The 19,140-nt window shown below is 38.5% G+C and overlaps 1 protein-coding gene across 1 annotated transcript; it reads left to right on the top strand.

The window, feature by feature from the left end:
* The first annotated feature begins 611 nt into the window (after positions 1 to 611).
* On the top strand, positions 612 to 14,162 carry LOC119147816 (putative short-chain dehydrogenase/reductase family 42E member 2). Its single transcript, XM_037387247.1, has 11 exons — positions 612 to 842; positions 3,453 to 3,548; positions 4,327 to 4,387; positions 6,263 to 6,381; positions 7,906 to 7,981; positions 9,167 to 9,249; positions 9,784 to 9,921; positions 11,186 to 11,251; positions 12,079 to 12,142; positions 12,504 to 12,577; positions 13,770 to 14,162. The coding sequence occupies exons 1-11, from the start codon at positions 612 to 614 to the stop codon at positions 13,971 to 13,973; spliced, it is 1,212 nt and encodes a 403-aa protein (XP_037243144.1). The 3' UTR covers positions 13,974 to 14,162.
* The last annotated feature ends 4,978 nt before the right edge of the window (positions 14,163 to 19,140 follow it).

Genomic DNA, 19,140 nt, shown 5'->3' with positions numbered 1-19,140 from the left:
ATGAATGCCCTGATAGAACGATATGGACAAAAGTTAGTAAGAACTGGACAGAAAACTAAATATATTTAGCGTGTAACCAGAGAACTTTAAAATGGCAACAGATTCTTACTATTACTGAAGAAGTGTGACCCAAATGTGAAATAGTGTGGAATATGAAAGTAGAATCAAGCCTTTCTTATATTCCTTAGCTTATGTGTTTTTTTCCTGACTAGTAAGCTAATATCTGTTTGGCATTAATGTATCGGAAGTCAGTGAGTTTTCAAGGATAAAATGTTTGATGTACAAAGCATTGAAAAATGTAATCATACCCGTTAAGTTCAGGTAATTATAAAGTCTCTAAAATCCTGTAATTTCTCTTCATTTCTATACAATAAGAAACTTGTGGGTATGAGGAAAAGACTAAATCTTGAAATACAGAAATATTCAGACTCGTTACTCATTGTACATAGAAAACTCATCACCAAAATTATGAATGTATACATTTAAAACATGTTAAGATACTAAAAATATAGTGAAGTCACAAAAGGAGCATCGTAACATTAAAGTTACTGCAATTACCCAGATCTGAGAGATGCAGGAATTTTCAGGAGCTCTTCTGTCTTGCAGTCGTGATGCAAGAAGGATCCACAGAAGAGCTCCACAGCAGCCAACCTTGTGAAAGCAAACTAAACGAGCATGCTGGACTACTGGTTGACAGAAGCAGGAAGACAGTGGTGACAGGAGGTGGAGGCTACCTGGGATACAATCTGGGATGTGCTCTTGTAAGGTCAGGAATTGCTGTGGTTCTGTTTGATGTACGGAAACCTAAATGGGCAATTCCAAATGGAGCAGATTTTGTCAAGGTATGTTGAAATTCCATGTTTAACAGCAGTGAAATAAAGTTTTACTACTTTTATGCATGTTAGTGAGGCTTCCTCTTAGGGATTTTTGATAAAAGCCTTTACTGAAAAGCCTTTAAGGACAATAAGAAGTCATGGTAGAAGGTCCTCACACGCATAACTGATTAAGAGGTAGCAAACAGAGTGCAAGTGATGAGTTCCCTCAGTGTCACCAGTGAAGTTCTGGAGTCCTGTGTTGGGAGGTGCTTTTCAGCACATTCGTAGCTCACCTAGGTGAAGGAGTGAACAGTGAAGTGACAAAGTTTCCTGCTCAGGGAAATCCTTTTGAGTAAAAAGGTGAGAGCAAGACAGGACAATCAAAGTGACCACAAATTTAGAATGTCTGCCATGCAGAGAATGATGGAGAAAACAAAGACCTTCCAGTCCTTGGGAGCAGGAGAGCTCTACGTGTGGCATTGAGGCAGGTAGGGATTCACTGCTCATTGCCATTTGCAGGACAGGAAGGAAGGGCCATCAGGTGAAATGAGGAGGAGTCAGTTCAGTACAAATAAAAAGACGTTTTTTCATGCAGTGGATAAAAGGCGTGTACAAAGCCTCACCAAAAATGTACTTCCATTGGAGATTACTAAATAGGTAAGCTGCATGCGGCTCAAGAGATCCTCTGGATGAAAGTACTCGGAGACTGGACAAGTATTCTGGGGGAAAGTGTCACATACACCTGCCCTGTTCATGCTCTTCCCAGGGTACCCATTTATGAATACTGATTCCTTTTGATTCTTAACAATTCAAGGAATCTATTATGTCTGCAAAAGGGGGAGCAAAAGAGACCTCAAATTTTTAATGGTTCACAGCCATCTACGGAGGACAGCACCCCCCGCTGCTCCCTGATGTGAGGGGCACCAGCTCCTTACAGCTGCTTCACCCACTCAGTTCCGGGGCTCTGGGTGCACAGGGGCACGCTAGCACTTTCTGCACGCTCCTGTTATCTTGCACAAGTTCTAGCTAGACGTGGCTATCGTTCAGCTGATCTTGTCTGAGCATTCAGTGTAAGAACTCTTTGACACCACCACTAGATCTAGGAAGTTGAGGGCAAAGCTGAAGGTGATCACGGGATCTTTGTCCCAGGGGCTATCGAGGTGATGCCAGATCTTCTCCTGGCTACATCACCACATGGGACAGGCAGTAAGGGAGGCAAAGGGCATGCATAATACTGCTCTGCATGGCTGTGCAGTGGGCAGAATACCAGATCAAGCAGATCTTTAATCTGACCCAGGATGTTTATTCTTAAGTTCAACTTGATAAACAGATTTTACAGAATATGGAAGAGAGAGATAAAGAATTATGGAGGAACCATTCAAAACCCATAAGCTTGATTTGTTAATGATATAAACCCACATAATCTGATTTATGTTGGTGGATTGATGGCAATTTACGTCTTCTAAAGGAGACTCATGAGATCTGACAAATGATCTTCTGTGAACAGGTTTTTTGTAATTCAATTTAAAAAGAATAAATATTACAAAGCATGGGTGAGTTACCTAGAAAATGGAACTAAGGAGTCCTAGTAAATAAAGTAATGTCACTTCAGAGATCTGAGTGACATTGATCAGTGATTTGGAGATCGCTAATATCATTTATACTGGTTAGTAATTTTAGCATTTGATTGAAGGTAAAAGTGTAAGGCAGCCATATTTGTGAAATACTTTGACAGCCTCAGAAGAAAAAAGTTGAGAGTTAACGACTGATAAGATTACCTCCTAATATTATCTCCAGCCATTTCCTTTGTGATTATTCTATCAATTTCAGTAAATTAAATATATAATATTTAGAAATACCATATTTCTGAAAAGAAAGGTATTATATTTTTATTGATATCTGTATGCATGTGGAGTATTATTCATATAGTTTTAGCTGGTATACAAAAATGCGATAAAATATTCTAAGCACAGCATAGGATTTGATACTAGATATAATGTGTGTGTGTTTTTAATAAAGAACAACATTCAGCAGTATACAGCATTTCATATAATGTGATCACAATACACTAATGTATACTAATACAGTATTAAATGCATATAGTGTTTACTTTTTTTGTTTTAATCTTGTACAAAACTGTAATTAAATTTACCATAAAGTGCACCTAAAATAAAGCTTAGATGTGCAATCTGGCAAATGTCTTTTTGCCCAAGTCAGATCTTAAGGGGATAACAGAAAAGGGATTCTCTTATTTGGTGATTCCATGGCAAACAGCTGAACCCTTCCTGCCGTGCTTTGTTGTCCCTGGGGCTTGACTCTCCAGCCTTCAAGCATATGCTGCTCCCATTCAAGCCAAACAAGTTTTGCCAGCCTGCAGGCTGCAGGACTAAGTGTGAAAATACGCATTATAATTGAAGCCAACAAGAGTCATTATTTGTTTTGCAACAAAATACTGACAAAATTCTTAGTCGTGGATTTTTCTCCAAATTTATAATGTTTTATATAATGTTAGCTAAGTATTGTGAAAAACAGATCAGAATTATTTTAGGTTTTCTTAATAGCTATAGTTAATACTAATTCTATAGAGAATGTAATGAGCTCTACCAGTCAAAAATCCATTATTTTCTCATTTTACAGGGTGATGTGAGGGATTATGATGCAGTGTTCCAAGCATGTGATGGGGCTGACTGTGTTTTTCACGTGGCTGCATGTGGAATGTCAGGATTAGAACAAGCAAGTACAATTTTCATAACATTTCTTTTGTTATTCTTGTGAAAGCAAAAATTTATATGCATGTAGCAAAGAATGTAATTACATTATATTTATGTCAGACAGAAGTTATTCATAAAAGTCCAATCATCCATACGGGCAACAAGGGAGGTATTTGTTAAACAATAAATGTCAAAACATGAGACTAATGTACCACACAATATACTCTAGAAAAATGAGATCATAGATTTGAGATCTTGGATAAGAAGGCATATCATTTTTCTCTAGCCTGAAAAAGTGTGACAGTATTGCTCTGGAACTAATGTTGATGCATTTTCTTCTTGTGAACTCATAGTTGTGAGGAAACAGACCAGCAACTCCATATAGTTATGCTAAATAACAGTAAATTCACAGAGAGTATTATCAAAAAAGTAACGAAACGACTAATTTATTTCTAGGAACGGGACAGGTTGCCACTGGAACAAGAATTTGTGAAAGCTTTCAGGGAGCATAACCCTGGCCTGTTATTCCTGTTTCTATATCATGGATTATCTGGGGCGTGACAAAAAATTGAAGCATTATAATTTCCTTTAAGATGCATTTTATCTTTCATTTTTCAGCTTTATTTATTCATACACTGAACAATACAATGAACATGAGAACTACTAGAAATCACTGTATGTCAGAGGACAGAGAATTCTAACACGTGTCACAAAAAGACCACAGCTGTTCTAGATCTGGCAGTTGTATTGTGAATGTGACTTGTTCAATTAATTAGATATTCTGCAAACTCTATTTCTAGCTTCAAAAGAAAGATCAGATTGAATCCATAAATGTCGGAGGCACAAAAATAATAATTGATGGTATGTACCTAGTTTTTTTTTTCTTTGCGTCTGATCCAAACCATGAATTAAAAAAAATGTCTATTTGGATGTTTCCTCTGTTGATTTGGCTATAAAACGAGGCTCTTCTCTCCCTCCTGTCGGAGTATGATGTAAAACTAGGTGTACAGGTCCCGTTCAAACTGGTAGATTTGCCGCTGGTTTGAACTGGGGATAGGTTTTCACCCAGGACCTCATTCCTTGGCAGACCATCTTAAACTCTCCTCCATGTACTGGTTATCTTTTTCTCTTTACTCTGTGTAATAGAGAAGTGTTGTCCTTTTTCCTCATAGAAATAACATGAGAGATACCATAGTGTTTGTTGTGTTGTAAACATTTGATAACAGGATCCATAGATGTGCTAAGTATATTTAACTATTATTTTATCACATTAATATAAAAAATTTTCTATCCTTTCTGATCATCTGTCTGAATGTGATCCCTTTTTATTATATACTGATTTTTAACTACTGTCTCTGGAAAGTGTTAGTAGATTTCTTTCTGTATGAAAGAATGTCCAGAAAGAACATTTCGAAATGTATTGTAAATACCAAAGCTACTTTCTCTTTGCTTTTCCCTGAAAAACCAAATGGCAAGAAAATCAAAGAGAAAAATGGTAGAATCCATTTTTATTTAGGTACATTTTCATGCTGCCTGTGGGTTATTACTGGAAAAAGCAGAAATAATGAGAGTGAAATGGTATGCAAGTAAAACTCTAAATGAGTTAGAGGGAAGAGGTTGCCGCATATTCCCTTCTTCTTAGCCCAACCTCTGAACCCACAGAAACAGGTTCCCAACAAAGCAAGAATCTGGGAGGAGCATGAACCTGTTAATTTACATTTTAATAATAGATTTTTTTATTGTATTTTGTCCCAGATATTTACAATGCAGTAATTACATTCATTATTTTCAAAATGAAAAGCAAATGAGCCAACTGGACTGACTGCTCTGTAGATTCTAAAAATTCCTGACTTCGAATATTAATTCACTTAAAACTTTAAAAGTATTGTTAAATCAAAAGAAAATTTATGCTATTAAAGTTTGCAATGACATATATGCAGCAGAATTTAGACATAGTAACTTAAGACCCAACTGGAATCCATATGAAGACTTTGTTCGGTAAATAATATTAATTTTGTTTGTATTTAAGGTACTGCTGGTTGGTTATATGCTAACGGCATGTTTTCTGCTAACATGTCATTTGTCACTTATGAACAGACTGAGACGTATGCATTTTTGTCATACGCCAGAGAGAGCTAGCACATTTTCTTAGGTGACTTTACTTACCTGCACAGGCATGCATGAAACTGGTGCAAGAAGCCGTTCTGCTTACTGCTCGCTGCAGAAATAAGGGCAAAAATAACAGTCCACGGACAGGCTGCTCTCTGCAGTACTACCCGTATGGAAAGAAGCAGGGAGTTTTCAGTGCTACTGATCACAAGAAATGGTCTTACTTATTTTATTCGATTTGTAAAATGAATGTAAAATGTAAAATTCAGAAATGTTTCTGAAGTAAAGGAGGAATTTTTTCCCCCTCGCCAAGATAATTCCTCTGTCCAGCCGATTACCACAATCCAGTGGTGATATGACAGTTGCAGGTACCTAATCATAAAACACATGGTGACCACAATATGTAATATTTACATAACAGATATTTGGGATGAAAAATTCCAGCTGAATGAAAGATAATATTATATTGAAAGATACTGTTATATTAAATAAGTTAATGTTAAAATTAAAATATTACTTTTTCTATAAGTGTAATGTTTGTTTTCAAAAAGAGAAGCTGCCAGTTTATGTGTTGTTTCTTTCTCTCTGTTTTTGTTTTAAAATAATTTATTTTGTATGCCATTGTAGTCTGCAAACAAAGAAATATCCCTAGACTGATATATACCAGCACGGTGAATGTGGTATTTGGAGGGAATCCGATTGAAGAAGGAGATGAAGAAACGGTGCCATATTTTCCACTGGAAAAGGTACGTTGTTCGTGTGATGGCGTGGCACTTACTGTGCTCTAAAGGACAGGTTATGTGAAGGCTGTTCTGAGAGCAGAAGCTGTTTTACTGTAGATCACATCAATTCCATTAAATTATTCTTCATTAATGGAAACTGACCCATGATCAGTGAAGAAATACTCAAATAATGCCTTTAATCTGCTATAACTAGACAGATGTGAGGTGACAAAACGTCTATAAATGCCTAAGAAAAGTGGAATATGACATTTAACAAGAATATTTTAAAAGGAAGGGCTTTCAGGGGAACTTCTGCTGTGTAAATACTGAATATTGAAGCCCCTGTGAGCTTTTTAATTGAAAAATATTGTTAACTATCAAATTCTAAGTCTTTATCTCACACATTTTTGCTTCTTTGAATTTCCCAAACCTTGCTTTCTTGCTGCAGGCCAGGCAGTAGTTACAGTCACCTCAGGGCTGCTCTGAAATACCATTTCCTTCTTTACTGTGATCATTTAGGAAATATTTTCTAGCTGCAATCTGAAGTCAGTGCATTCTGGCCACTCTTCCCACTTGTTCTTTCCTGCTCCCAGCGCACCACTTGCAGTTAAAAGCTGTAATTTTAGAACGTACACTTTGCGTCCAGGAATCCTAAATAGGACTGACTACTACCTTGTTGGTGCCTCCTGAGACACTTAGTTGGATACGTCAGTTTGTGCACAGCCTGCACAGCACCTCAGACTTCTGAGAAAGCATTTCAGGAATTTGCAATTAATTGGATGTGTCTGAGCCCTAATCATACATTTTCTGTAATGGTGATCATGTCAGAGGTAGGTGGGGCATGGAGGGAGGTGGAGCAGGTGGATTAAGCCACCTAAGAGTAGAAAAAATGTCCACGGTGGGATTTTTAGGTATAGCTTTTCAGTATAAAGTATGGCAGTACAGAACTCAATAGATACGTAAATAGCCTCACGTGGATAAGTAATCACTAAACCAGCATGTACTAACTGTGCCCAGAATCCTGTTGTTTAAATACACCTGGGTGCCATTTTAAAAGTTGATTTATTTATAACTTTTAATAACTATTTATTTATAACTTCCCAAATAGCTTCAACAAGAAATGGAAACGTTTTTAGGAAAGCCTAAATTTCTAATTTCATATTTAACTTACTGTTTTAAAAAACTTTTTTTCCAATTAGAAATTGAATGTTTTTTCTCAAAATGATTTTATCTGACACATCAGAACATTTGGCTTGCTATTAATTTTTTCAGTACATCCAGTACAAAAAGTGAGTTAAGTAAATACTAGTGGACTTAAATTCACTCTGAAGCTGAGCTTGTGCAACTAAAATATAGGTCTCATAAGTTTCTTTGTCATAAATAAAGTATGTATTTCCTAAATCTTGTCATTATTTCTCGTTTGGTTTTACTCGGCTGATGTCTACAAGCTGGCTAGATTTAAATGTTATCAGACATAAACAGTAAGTTTGCCTTTACAGATGCAATAATGTGGTTAAAATGTTGATCATATTCTGCCTTTCTTTATAGCAATTTAATCATTATTCTAGAACAAAGGCAATTGCAGACCAAATGGTTCTTGCTGCTAATGGAACTTTACTCAAAGGTACATATAAAACATTTGGGGTTTTCCTGTCATTAGTAGTGTTAAAGGGTATTCCATTCTCTGGTTACTCAGTTTCAATAAATAGTATACTTTAACTAAAATAAGGATTTATTTTGTTTGTTTCTACTCCTCCCTTTGGTGGATGATCAATTTTTTTATGTGTATACCCAGACAGATATGAGATTATATGCAGACAATAGATAGGAGAATTCAGAAAGTTTAACCTTACTTGTTCAAATCATCTTAGAAGTTTACCAATGTTACAATAGATACAGGATTTGTGCTTTTATTCTCCATTCAGTCTATCACTTTGAGCTTCTCTGATAACACCAATCTCTAAGCACTGTCCAATAGGTCATTCTCCTAACCCCCAAAGGCTTGCAGGTGTCTGGCAAGAATAATTGCAGTTTCTTAAACAGATTTGGCAACGTCAGGGTCATGTTAACTTCTAAAGTCACACACGCATGAACAGCTGTGTGTAAAAACCTGTCTGTACTTGACAAGGGAAATACTTTGCTTTTTCATACATATTTTGCTATTCCTACTGATCTCTCTGAACTGAAAAGTTGGCAAGCATAAATTAGGAGGGGATTCAATTTTAGCATCCTTAACTACTGAGCAAATGCCTACCACCTAACTTGCCAACGTAAAAGGTGTAATTGTGCCTTTTCTCAGGAGTCAGAGGAGCCTGCGTACTGATCACATGTAAAGCTTAAAGCATTCATTTTGAAAGCCTCTGTTTAAGAGACCTCTTCCATTCCTTTGTGATGCCATTGAGCTGCAAGCAAGCAAGGTATCTAAATATACAAATTGAATTATCTTCCAGTACTGCATGTGTCTAGAATGATGGACAAATATGTACATTATAAACTTTTATCTATAATAAATAGCAAAACTCGGTCAAGCAGGAGGCTTATCTGTAGGACAGCTTGGTTTGTCCTGTCCCTGTTCAAACTCTTCTGTGGTCAGAGGGATTCAGTTTTTCAGACTGCAAAGATCTGAAAAGTAGGTCTTTCACTACTATTGAATTCAGTTTTTTCCAGAAATGAAAACAAGTTACTAGGAAACTGAATCACATAGAATGGTCAGACTGATCCTTTACTTTCACAGTGTAAAATTCAGACAGTATACGTTGTCTGCTGATATCAAAGCTATCTGAAAATCCCATTTTGTTCTCTCTCCAAGGAGGGGATAAGCTCCATACCTGCGTGCTTCGTCCACCAGGCATATATGGACCAGAAGAGCCGCGCCACCTGCCACGAGTAGCCGTATGTGTTATGTAGTCAGCTGTGGAGAACACTACAAGTAGTTGTAAGGGCATAACAAAAGTGGAAGTACCTTGATTACAGTTTTTAACAATTCCTCCAGGATTTTTTTTTTTGTTGTGAAAGCTTGGTGACAGGTCATATGATGCAAGATATAGCATGACGTGAGCATTGCAGAAATGGCAAGGATCAAGCTGTACTTCTAAGTGAAAAGAAAAAAATGCAAGGTTGAAACGCCATGGTAGAAAGCTTGCATTCCTGATCATTTAATGGAAATATTGTCTTTTAAATGTGCACTTTAGTTTCAGCCAAACATGATAATGTCACCATATTTTTACCACTGCTTATCAGTGCAACAGCACTTGATTTATAAAAGCATTGACTAGTCAGGTGGGTTTTTGTTTCTTGTGACACATTTCTTGTGTTATAATTGTACACAAATACAGCAAATTAAGTATTCAGGCTGAGCCAAAATGACTACATTATACTGTTTAATAAAGAAATAATGTATTTATTTCATGTTTTCTGTTTCTACAGCTAAATATCCAGCGGAGACTATTTAACTTCAAGTTCGGGAATCACAAAGTTCAGATGAACTGGGTTCACATAGGCAACCTAGTACAAGCTCACTTACTAGCTGCTGAGGCTCTCACCTCTGAGAAGGGCTATGTAGCTGTAAGTAAACAATAGAAACATTGTGTCCCAGTAGCTTTAGCTCTCCAATAGGTTTAGGTTTTGGTGCTTTTAGATCAAAAGTTCTCTGAAAGGTTGTGTGCTAAATCCTCAGAAATGGTGTATGGCTCTACAAGCACATAGACAGTGCAAATGCAAATAAATTCTGCTAATATTTTGATGTTATTTTTTTCTCTTGAAAATATTTCATTTCCTGTTTGATTGGAGGAAATAGAATTTTTAACCGGGTTAATTTCACCATCATACAAATCTATAGATTCTGCTATTCTTTTGAAAATAGATTCTGATTCTAGATGCATAAAGTTCCGAGCAACCAATTTAGGCATTCCGGTTTAATTTTCAGGGTTGAAAATTCCAAAATGAGATGTACAAAATGAATGGACAATTTTAAAAGGTTTTTCTTTTTCTTCTACTGGTCATAATTGCAACAACAATTTTAGGACTGTGAAGCATTAGAGAACCGATAGCATTGCAGCAGCTGCTACATTCAAAGCTCCCAAAGGCTCCAGCTTCATTTGTATTGGTAGGAACATATAGATAGCAGGTACAGATATATCTGAACATCCCTCCATGGGCTGTCAACTAGTTAAGAGCTTGGAAGCTGTGCAGCTGTTTTAGAATGACATAATGCACAAACTCCCAGGGTCTGCTTGGGTGCTCAGGTGTTCATAGCACTCACAGTTGGATGGGCTCCTCACCCACAGCACAGCTGTCAAGGAAATATTGCCTGCACATTTAGAAGGCTGGAAGAAGATAGACTGGAAGCCAGAAGTGGATTCAGGCACTGTGACGTGTCCCACGGAATGTAGATACTGAAATTGGTTTAATCAGAAAATTATCCAGAGTTGGAACTTGACCTCAAAAAGCTGTGTGTATTAAATGCTGTCAGCGGTGTTACTTCTGTTGGTCTCATGAAGGTAATTCCGTCCCCTGCACATCACCAAGAACTTAACACTCTGACAGTTGGGCTACTACATGGTGAAATCAAGCTCTGATCTACGTTACACCATGGTTAATCGTAATTAGCTCTACTACCCCCACGGGGTTACCCAAAAGCATGAGGCATGTTTGAGATCACAGTGGAGCCCAGTGAAGGTGGGTTGCTGATCTGATCTGTGTGCATTCACCGTCTGCACGCTGGTGTGTTACTCACAAAGTCAAGCAAGATATGTAAGTATGAGAGAGAAAGAAAATGCCTTCCTATGCATACTGGTTTTCTAATTGTGTTTCTTTGCTTCTTTAACAGAGTGGTCAGGCGTATTACATACATGATGGTGAAAACGTCATATTTTCTGAATGGATAGTCCCTTTAGTATGTATTGCACATACATTTAGCTCTAATGTACCATATGGGCCCTATTCATATCGTTAACTAAATGAAGTCTGGTGCACATTAATTACTCAATTATTTAACATTCAAATGAGTCCTGTCCTCCCTGCATACCTCAAAGTTCCGCTGGCTTTAAGGGAAGTTTTGGATATGCATAACTGTGAGTTTGGCCCTTCTTGTTCTGACAGAATTCAGAGGGGTACAGAACCTGTCACAGTGTAAAGCAAGCTTACTGTGCGCAGGAAGTCCTGCTGTTAGCATCTGGCAGGCCTTTTATAACCATTGCTTATTTCTTTGTTCTGCCATCAACTGCAGCACAAAAGGGAAGGCCATTTAGAATCGTTTGTTAAAAGCTAAAAAGAGGCAACATTATATTTTCATAAATATCAGTCCGGGATTTCAGCAGCATGCTAAAGTTTTGATCCTGCCATGCCAACACAGAAAAGTCTTCCAGGAAAATTACTGCAGTAGAGTGATGTGCTTGTATCTAAATATAGTTAAGTGTATTATATATATATATATATATATAACATTAAGTATTCCAGCCTCGGTCACTTGCTACTTGGAAACAGCAAAATAGCAATGTTTCCCCTTCACCATCCAATTCCATTTGAAGGGCAGGAGGTGGGCACCAGAGAATGAGAAGTGGGCTTTAGTTGTAATTCTTGCTACCAGTACCGATAGGAAGATTAGCTGGAAAAAAGTTTAGATATGTGTTTTATAAACATTCTTTTTTCTGTTTTCATGCTTCATTGACACCCTCAATTTGGTATAAATTCTCTTATTCTTTCCTTTTATACCCCTTCCAGTTTGAAAAATTAGGCTACAGGAAACCCTGGATACATATTCCTGTTCTCCTGGTTCATATAGCAGGTAAAGATAACAAAATACATACTTAATTATCGTGATATTTATTTTTTTGTTTTCTTATTCCTATAAAGCTACATAATAGTTTTATTAATGCAGGGACCCAAAATGTAGGAATTGTATAACTTAACATTATTCTGATCAATAATAACTGCTTATGCCATTTGGCATTAATTATACCAGATCAAGTTTAAAGACTATTCATATACTGAGTCTGTGGTGTACTTTATAAATTAAATGCTGCCTTCTAGCACCTTAATTGCATCCTCTGGTAGGATCAGTAGGAATCACAGGATGTGCAATGTCAGCATTGTCTCAGTTTATTGTTATCCAGCTGTGTCTCATTAAGTAACTTTCTGTTTCACAGCCACTGTGATGGAGTATCTGCACCTGATACTAAAGCCAGTTTTTAGCTTTACACCTTTCTTGACGAGGAATGAGGTAAATATATAAAAAAATGTTTGTGTATTTCTGCCTAAAACTCTCATGAAGTATGTGGTACACCCTTTGGATGCAGACAGGATTGTCTGCATTAGAGCTCTGTTTTTCTGTTCAGGGCTTACACAGCCGTCTTGTAGCCTGATTTTTCCGTGCCATCCTGGCCACCCCTTATAAAATTGTCAGAAAATAATCCTTCCTTGAGGATTAGATGATCCAGAAGAAACACCCTAGAGGCGTACGACAGAGCAACTGATGTGGAGCTGGCACAGAGACGAAAATGGGCACTACATTGTTGTTTCCAGCAGGCTGTCCTATGTTGTGGAACTACTTGTTAAAGGAAGGTGGTCCAAAAGTACAGAGCAAGAGTCTCGGGTCAAAGTGCTGCCAGTTATCATAACACCAGGCTAACCAATAATTAGAAAACCCACTAAAAATAATTCTACATTGGAATGAAAAGCCAATTTTCTGCAAAAAGTCCCCCAGCTTCTGGACAAATTAATTTTGATCTAACATGTTTTGTACAATATTATAATTTATAATATAAGACAAAATTCTTTAAATTATCATCTAGTCTCTTACTGTGTTGCAGCATGTGACATACTGGGACACTGAAGGGACTGAATGGACCTCATTAACTTATGCTGTAGCTTTTCACTTATTGCACAATTTATCTTTTTTTATACTTAGTTCTACATCTGAAGCAGAAATCATTGAGACTATGCAACTTAAGCACTTTCACAGGTACCATGCATTCAGAGGTGGAGGAGGTAACTCTCCAAAGTGCATGTTTCCCACTCCTTAGTGCGTTTCTGCAAAGCTGAGAGGCCACGCTGCTGTCCTCCAGTACACTGACCCAGTCCCATTGCGCATTTCTCTGCACAGAAGCGCCAGTCTGAGGAAAGCGTGCTGCTCTGTTGCATGGGATTTCCTTTGTTCTTTATCTCACATGCACAAGTGAGAAATGAGTGTCCTAAACTCCTGCACCCCATCCGCTGAGCTTTGGCTCTTCACCTGTCAGCTGCATCAACTCATTCTGTTAGCTCTGGACAGAATTCAGCTCCAAAATGTATACATTTTTGCATGCCTATATTAATGTTTTTAATTCCATTGTAATATCTTTGATGTATTTTCATCCAAGTTCTAGAAAATCAGATACTGAAGTCACTTTCGTAACTGTCCTTTTGGATTTTAGGTGTGGAACGTGACTGTAACTCACACTTTCCGGATAGACAAAGCACGAAGTCAGCTTGGTTACAAACCAAAGAAATTCTCATTCGCTGATTCCGTGGATCATTACCTTAAAACAAGACCTACTTGCCAAGAAGATCACATGTCCCTTAAAATGGTGCTTGCTTTTGGCTTTTTGTTAAGTTTGATCATTCTTTCTTTCTTCTAATATCAAATAACTACCCACCTGTTCCAGAAAACCTGATTTTATTTCCAAGTATTAATGATCTGGTCACAGTAGGTTCCTCAGTCACTGTGGACTTTATTATTATTACAATGACATCTCTCCGATCTCACTCAAAACAAAACAACAAAAAAATGAGTAAAAACACATCAGGGAATGTTTCCAAAGAACAATGCAGTGTCACAAAATCAAAGGAGTTCACTGCTAATGGGTGCAAGAATGGATCTTCGTTAATTGATTGCTTCCTGCTGAGAATGTTTCTAAAGATGATAACTCAGGAGGGTAAGAAATTGGAAGCAGAGGAACCACTGCAGGACTGCAGTGCTGTAACAAGTACAGTAGCTCCGATGAAGAAAAAGTTGACTAAACAACTCCTCTGATGAAGCCACGTGCTACAGCTGCTGCATGTTAGCATGAGAACGATGAAGACCTGGGAAATAGCACCAAAAATATGAAAAGTAGATGTTTATAAATAACAGGTGATGAGAGGACGGAAAAAATATTTATGTAAAATATTTTTATTGTTCAAAAGCTTTGTAAAAATGTAATAAATAACATTATGTGCATTTGTAAATCAAATTATATCCTTTCAATGCAATAATAAATAATAACAGAACCAAATGCTGGTTTTAAGGAGCCTGTGGGAAGGGGGGAGGGAGGAGGGCACGTAATAAGACCTTGGAGTTCAGCAAGCTGTTACTGCTGCCTTGCCTTGTAACTGCAGCTAGCCACGATCCCGTGCTGCACTGGCACGCTCTGTGCTTTCAGTGAATTGCCATCTCAGGGGGAGCAGGCAAGCCCAGCACCGAGACCTGAGTGAGGATCCAGCCTCTCTCTCTTCTCTCTTCTTAAGGCTTACTTGCATTGCTTCTTGGGTGGATTGTGCTACATGAGCTACACGTGTGAGTGCACTACAGGTACACATACTACCTGTAGCCCAGAGAAATTTTCATGAGGTTACCTGTTGCAAGGATGTTCTCAGGGAGCAGCTTTGCTCCCAGCAGGGAGCAGCTGCTCCCTCTCTTGCATCCCACATGGATCAGGAGAGCTGCACTTCGCAGGGTGGGCCACAGAAGAGTGACGGAAAAGCTCTGCTATCTTATTAGTTCCACTCTGTTGTGGTTTTATTGCCTTTGTGTCAGCATTTTACAGGATTTTTGAGACCAGTAGGTTTATGGAGCCTCTCTCATTGTATCTTTACATTTACAGAGTACGTGGGTAACAGCAAGCCTACAAGAATAAAGCATTCTAACTGAATGACAATACACCGTGACAGGAAAATGTGCGAGCAACCACAATTACCACTGCAGCTTCTGTGAGCAAAGATTTGGTTTACTCTATTTTTTTTTTCTTTAAACAGACAGTTCTGTGTGCAGCAAAAGCACTAAAGCCTGGTCTCTGTCATATTTATATGTGGAGATTGTCCTGGTCTGTACGAGTGCAGCTCACCCTGTGCATCTTCCCTTAGCAGGGGCACTGCACAGCCCTCTCTCCTGTTCCTGACTACCTACTGTCAGGAAACTTAAAGAAACTCCGTATATAGCAGACCTTTTTCCAAGTTTGATTAGTTAGTTCACCATTTATCGATACAGAAGTGCCGCTGACTGACAGGCAAGCAAGCGCTGCAGGAGGTGCTGTGTCAGCCTTTTTCCCCTAGAAATGCAGAATAGAAACCTGCAAGAGTAAAGTTACTTTCCAGCTTGAGCATTTTAACTGTATTCAAACATTCTATTTGCTTTAAACTTAGTTGTGTACAAATCTTTCATATATTGCTTTTATTAGCCTAACAGCTCAGGAGCGCATCCCGGATGACAGCAGCACTTTTCAGAAGAGACGCTGGGCAGCTGACTGCAGCCTGGTGAGGAGTGCAGGTTGAGGCATTTTTTGGGATGCTTCTCAGGAAGGACTAACAGAGAAATTTTCTGGCTTTGTGTTTGCAAGTTCCTGTGGAGTCCCATCGTCCTGGTCCTGTAATGCCAAACCTCTGATTTGTTATTTCAGGTAAGATCCTCTTTACATCGCTGTTCTAACAGTGCTGATTGGTACTAACTGGCTTCATTCAATTGGTTTAGCGTTATTACAAATCAAGTATTTGAAGCTTTAAGACAACTTTAAGCATGAGTTCGGAACAGCCAGCTGTCTCATTTCTGTCAGTCTTTAACGAGCCTTAGTTTAAGCTGGCTGTTGTTCCAGTTACTTCTGCTCTAACATAATTGCAAGTGTGTCTTTAAATGATTAAAATTTAATACAAACATTCAGACACAGCACAGCTAAAATGGAAGAGGTAAACGTGTTCAAACTTTAATTTTTGCCTGGAACAGGTGTCTCTGAAACTCTGCAGCCCCTGACCCTTCCCACATCCTCCAGGCACGAGTGACCAGGAGCTGCACAGAGTCCCGCAGCCGGCTCAGAAGAGCAGGGACCTTCACGCCTCTTTGTTTATGGCTGTATTTCTTCTCTAGGGACTCCTGCTGCTTTGCAGGTGTTCCTGATGCTCTGTGTCTCTCTGCGCCATGTCCTGCCACCAATCCTCCTACCGGTAATCAAGAGACAGTGGTTTTATCCTGAACAACCTGTTCAACAAGTATCTCCGTGTGGACGAGCCCTCGATACCGACAGGAGACAGGATGCTTTCGTGCAGTGGTCGCAGCTGGGTGAAGACACATGGAGGTAAGAGCCACCATCGGATGCTGTGGGATTCCAGGGATGCTCTGGAAACCCCGGGATGCCGTGGGATGAGCAATATCCTAGGAAGGTTGTGGGATCCCAAAGATACTGCAGGATGAGCAATATCCCAGGAAGGCTGTGGGATCCCAAAGATGCTGCAAGATGAGTGAGGGGTGCAGCAGGCCCCCAGGGGATTGCGGGAGCCTGGGAGTGCTTGGGATGCCAGAGATGCTGCGGGATGAGCATGACCCCCGGGGTGCTGCAGGACCTCAGGAGCCCGATGTGGCTCACGTGCAGAGGGGCGGCCGCTCGGGGCCGCACCTCGGGGTGGTGGGGGATGGTGGTGGGGCTGGGGGGGGGCACTGTGGACCTGATCGGGCTGCTGGTGAGGGGCGCAGGGGCCACTGCCCACAGCACAGGCCCCCTTGGTGCCCAGCCCCGTGCTCCCCTGGCAAATTTGCAAGTGAGATGCAGACGATGCCTGCGGGAGCTCGGGTGACTTTTAATCTTTTATTGTGGCACAGGGCAGGGATGTGGGTAATGGAGGAAAAGGGTTGCTACAGCCTCTAAAATGCCTTGTCGCTCAGTGACAAACCCTCAACCACTGCATAGATGGGAAAGAACCTCCATGTTTAAGTGATTCAGTATTACTTTTTGCTTAATGTACTCATTGACCCTGTCTGTCACACAGCAATTCTTTTATTCCAGTTCCCCTTGAAAGGGAGGGATTTGATAGCCTTGGTCTCTGATGACCCTCTAAAGATAAAAAGTAACTAGCAGGCATTCCACTTTCCTTCTGAAATCCTCACGTATCTCATCTCCATCACTGCCAATGAGAAAAACACAGTGTATGCTTGAGTCACATTCAGCTGCTGCGACTTCTCTCAGATGTCTGTCTTTGAGATAAACCGGGGACAAGGGGAAGGAACATTAACGGTTTCTTTTGCTCTAGGGTACGTTTTGTTCTGCTGCTGTTCTGCTTGGCCCTGCTTGCCTGGTTTTTAAGCACAGAAACTTAAATGCAATTTGTTTATCTATAGAGTTTTCCTAACCATTCAAGATTTCACGTTCAGGTATGGCCCTATATCACATCTGACCCCTAAAGGCCATCTTTGGGCTTGTGGTACAGACCAGAATGAACTAAGACCAGGGAGATACATTTCACATAGGCAGCAATTTCTCTTCTGCTATTTAATGTTATGGCCTGTACCATTATTGTAATTTTGACCCATTTGTGGAAAACATTTTAATTCATATTCTCTGTGTTAGGGAAATTTTTTTTGTTTTGTTTTTCTTTTATTATTCTGGATACTTGCTGCGGGCATTTCGGGCGAGCGGGAGTCAGATTCAAATACTCACAGAGTTCAAGATCTGATCCGTTTATTGTACAAACCAGGTAGACTTTTATAAGGCATTCTATAAGCGTGCAATAATGTGGTTGGCTATTTTGCAAGCGTATAATAATATGATTGGTTAACAATTGTTTACTGGGAAGATTTCTGTTTCTGCTTTCTCTGGCACGTAGGCTCCTTTCTGCGGTTTCCCAGCTCCTCTTATCACGTCCCGTTGGCCTTGCTTTTGAGCAAACATCTGCAATTTGCTCCTTTTTCTTCATCCCACTGTTCTGGCCGTAACCTCGTCTTATTTCTTCAGTATTTTTCCACTTGCTTCAGAGTTCAGTATAATCATTCAATACAGCAAGAGCCCCAACACCTCCCCCTTTCTTTTTAAATACAGCATTAATACTGCGTTCCACACAGCTCTGAAAACATTGTAAAAGGCAAGGCACTAAAAGTAACAAAAGAATAACAAACAACAATATAGACAGACCTTGTTTCAATAAATCCCTCAACCACCCTCAATTCTTGTTGAGGTAAATAAATTGATACATTTAAACGGTAAATCAACTGTACATATTTTAACAAGTGTAGTATTCCACCAGGTACAGTTATCACTAAAGCCAAAATTCGTGTCATTATACTTCTTATCTAACCAACCCCAATATGATTGATTTATAGCCGTATAGTTTACTCCCAAAGGCTCAAAAGCTAGTTCAAAGCAGAAACGCATTTCTTGTAGGTGACATCTGAAGCACTTTTTTTTCCTTTTTTTTTTTCTTTTTTTTTTTTTTTTCTTTTTTTTTTTCTTTTTTTTTTTTTTTTTTTTTTTTTCTTTTTTTTTTTTTTTTTTTTTTTTTTTTTTTTTTTTTTTTTTTTTTTTTTTTTTTTTTTTTTTTTTTTTTTTTTTTTTTTTTTTTTTTTTTCTTTTTTTTTTTTTTTTTTTTTTTTTTTTCTTTTTTTTTTTTTTTTTTTTTTTTTTTTTTTTTTTTTTTTTTTTTTTTTTTTTTTTTTTTTTTTTTTTTTTTTTTTTTTTTTTTTTTTTTTTTTTTTTTTTTTTTTTTTTTTTTTTTTTTTTTTTTTTTTTTTTTTTTTTTTTTTTTTTTTTTTCTTCTTTTTTTTTTTTTTTTTTTCTTTCTTTTTTTTTG

The sequence above is a fragment of the Falco rusticolus genome, chromosome 4, assembly GCF_015220075.1.
Source record: "Falco rusticolus isolate bFalRus1 chromosome 4, bFalRus1.pri, whole genome shotgun sequence".
NCBI lineage: Eukaryota > Metazoa > Chordata > Aves > Falconiformes > Falconidae > Falco > Falco rusticolus.
The sequence above is the reverse complement of the archived record's forward strand: the minus strand, read 5'-3'. Positions and strand labels throughout refer to the sequence as shown.

Excerpts from the sequence above, each read along its gene's own strand:
- LOC119147816 (XM_037387247.1), top strand. The coding sequence starts at position 612 with ATGCAAGAAGGATCCACAGAAGAGCTCCACAGCAGCCAACCTTGTGAA. Across the intron at positions 6,382-7,905 it reads CATATTTTCCACTGGAAAAG|CAATTTAATCATTATTCTAG; the intron begins GTACGTTGTTCG and ends CTTTCTTTATAG. Across the intron at positions 9,922-11,185 it reads CTGAGAAGGGCTATGTAGCT|AGTGGTCAGGCGTATTACAT; the intron begins GTAAGTAAACAA and ends CTTCTTTAACAG.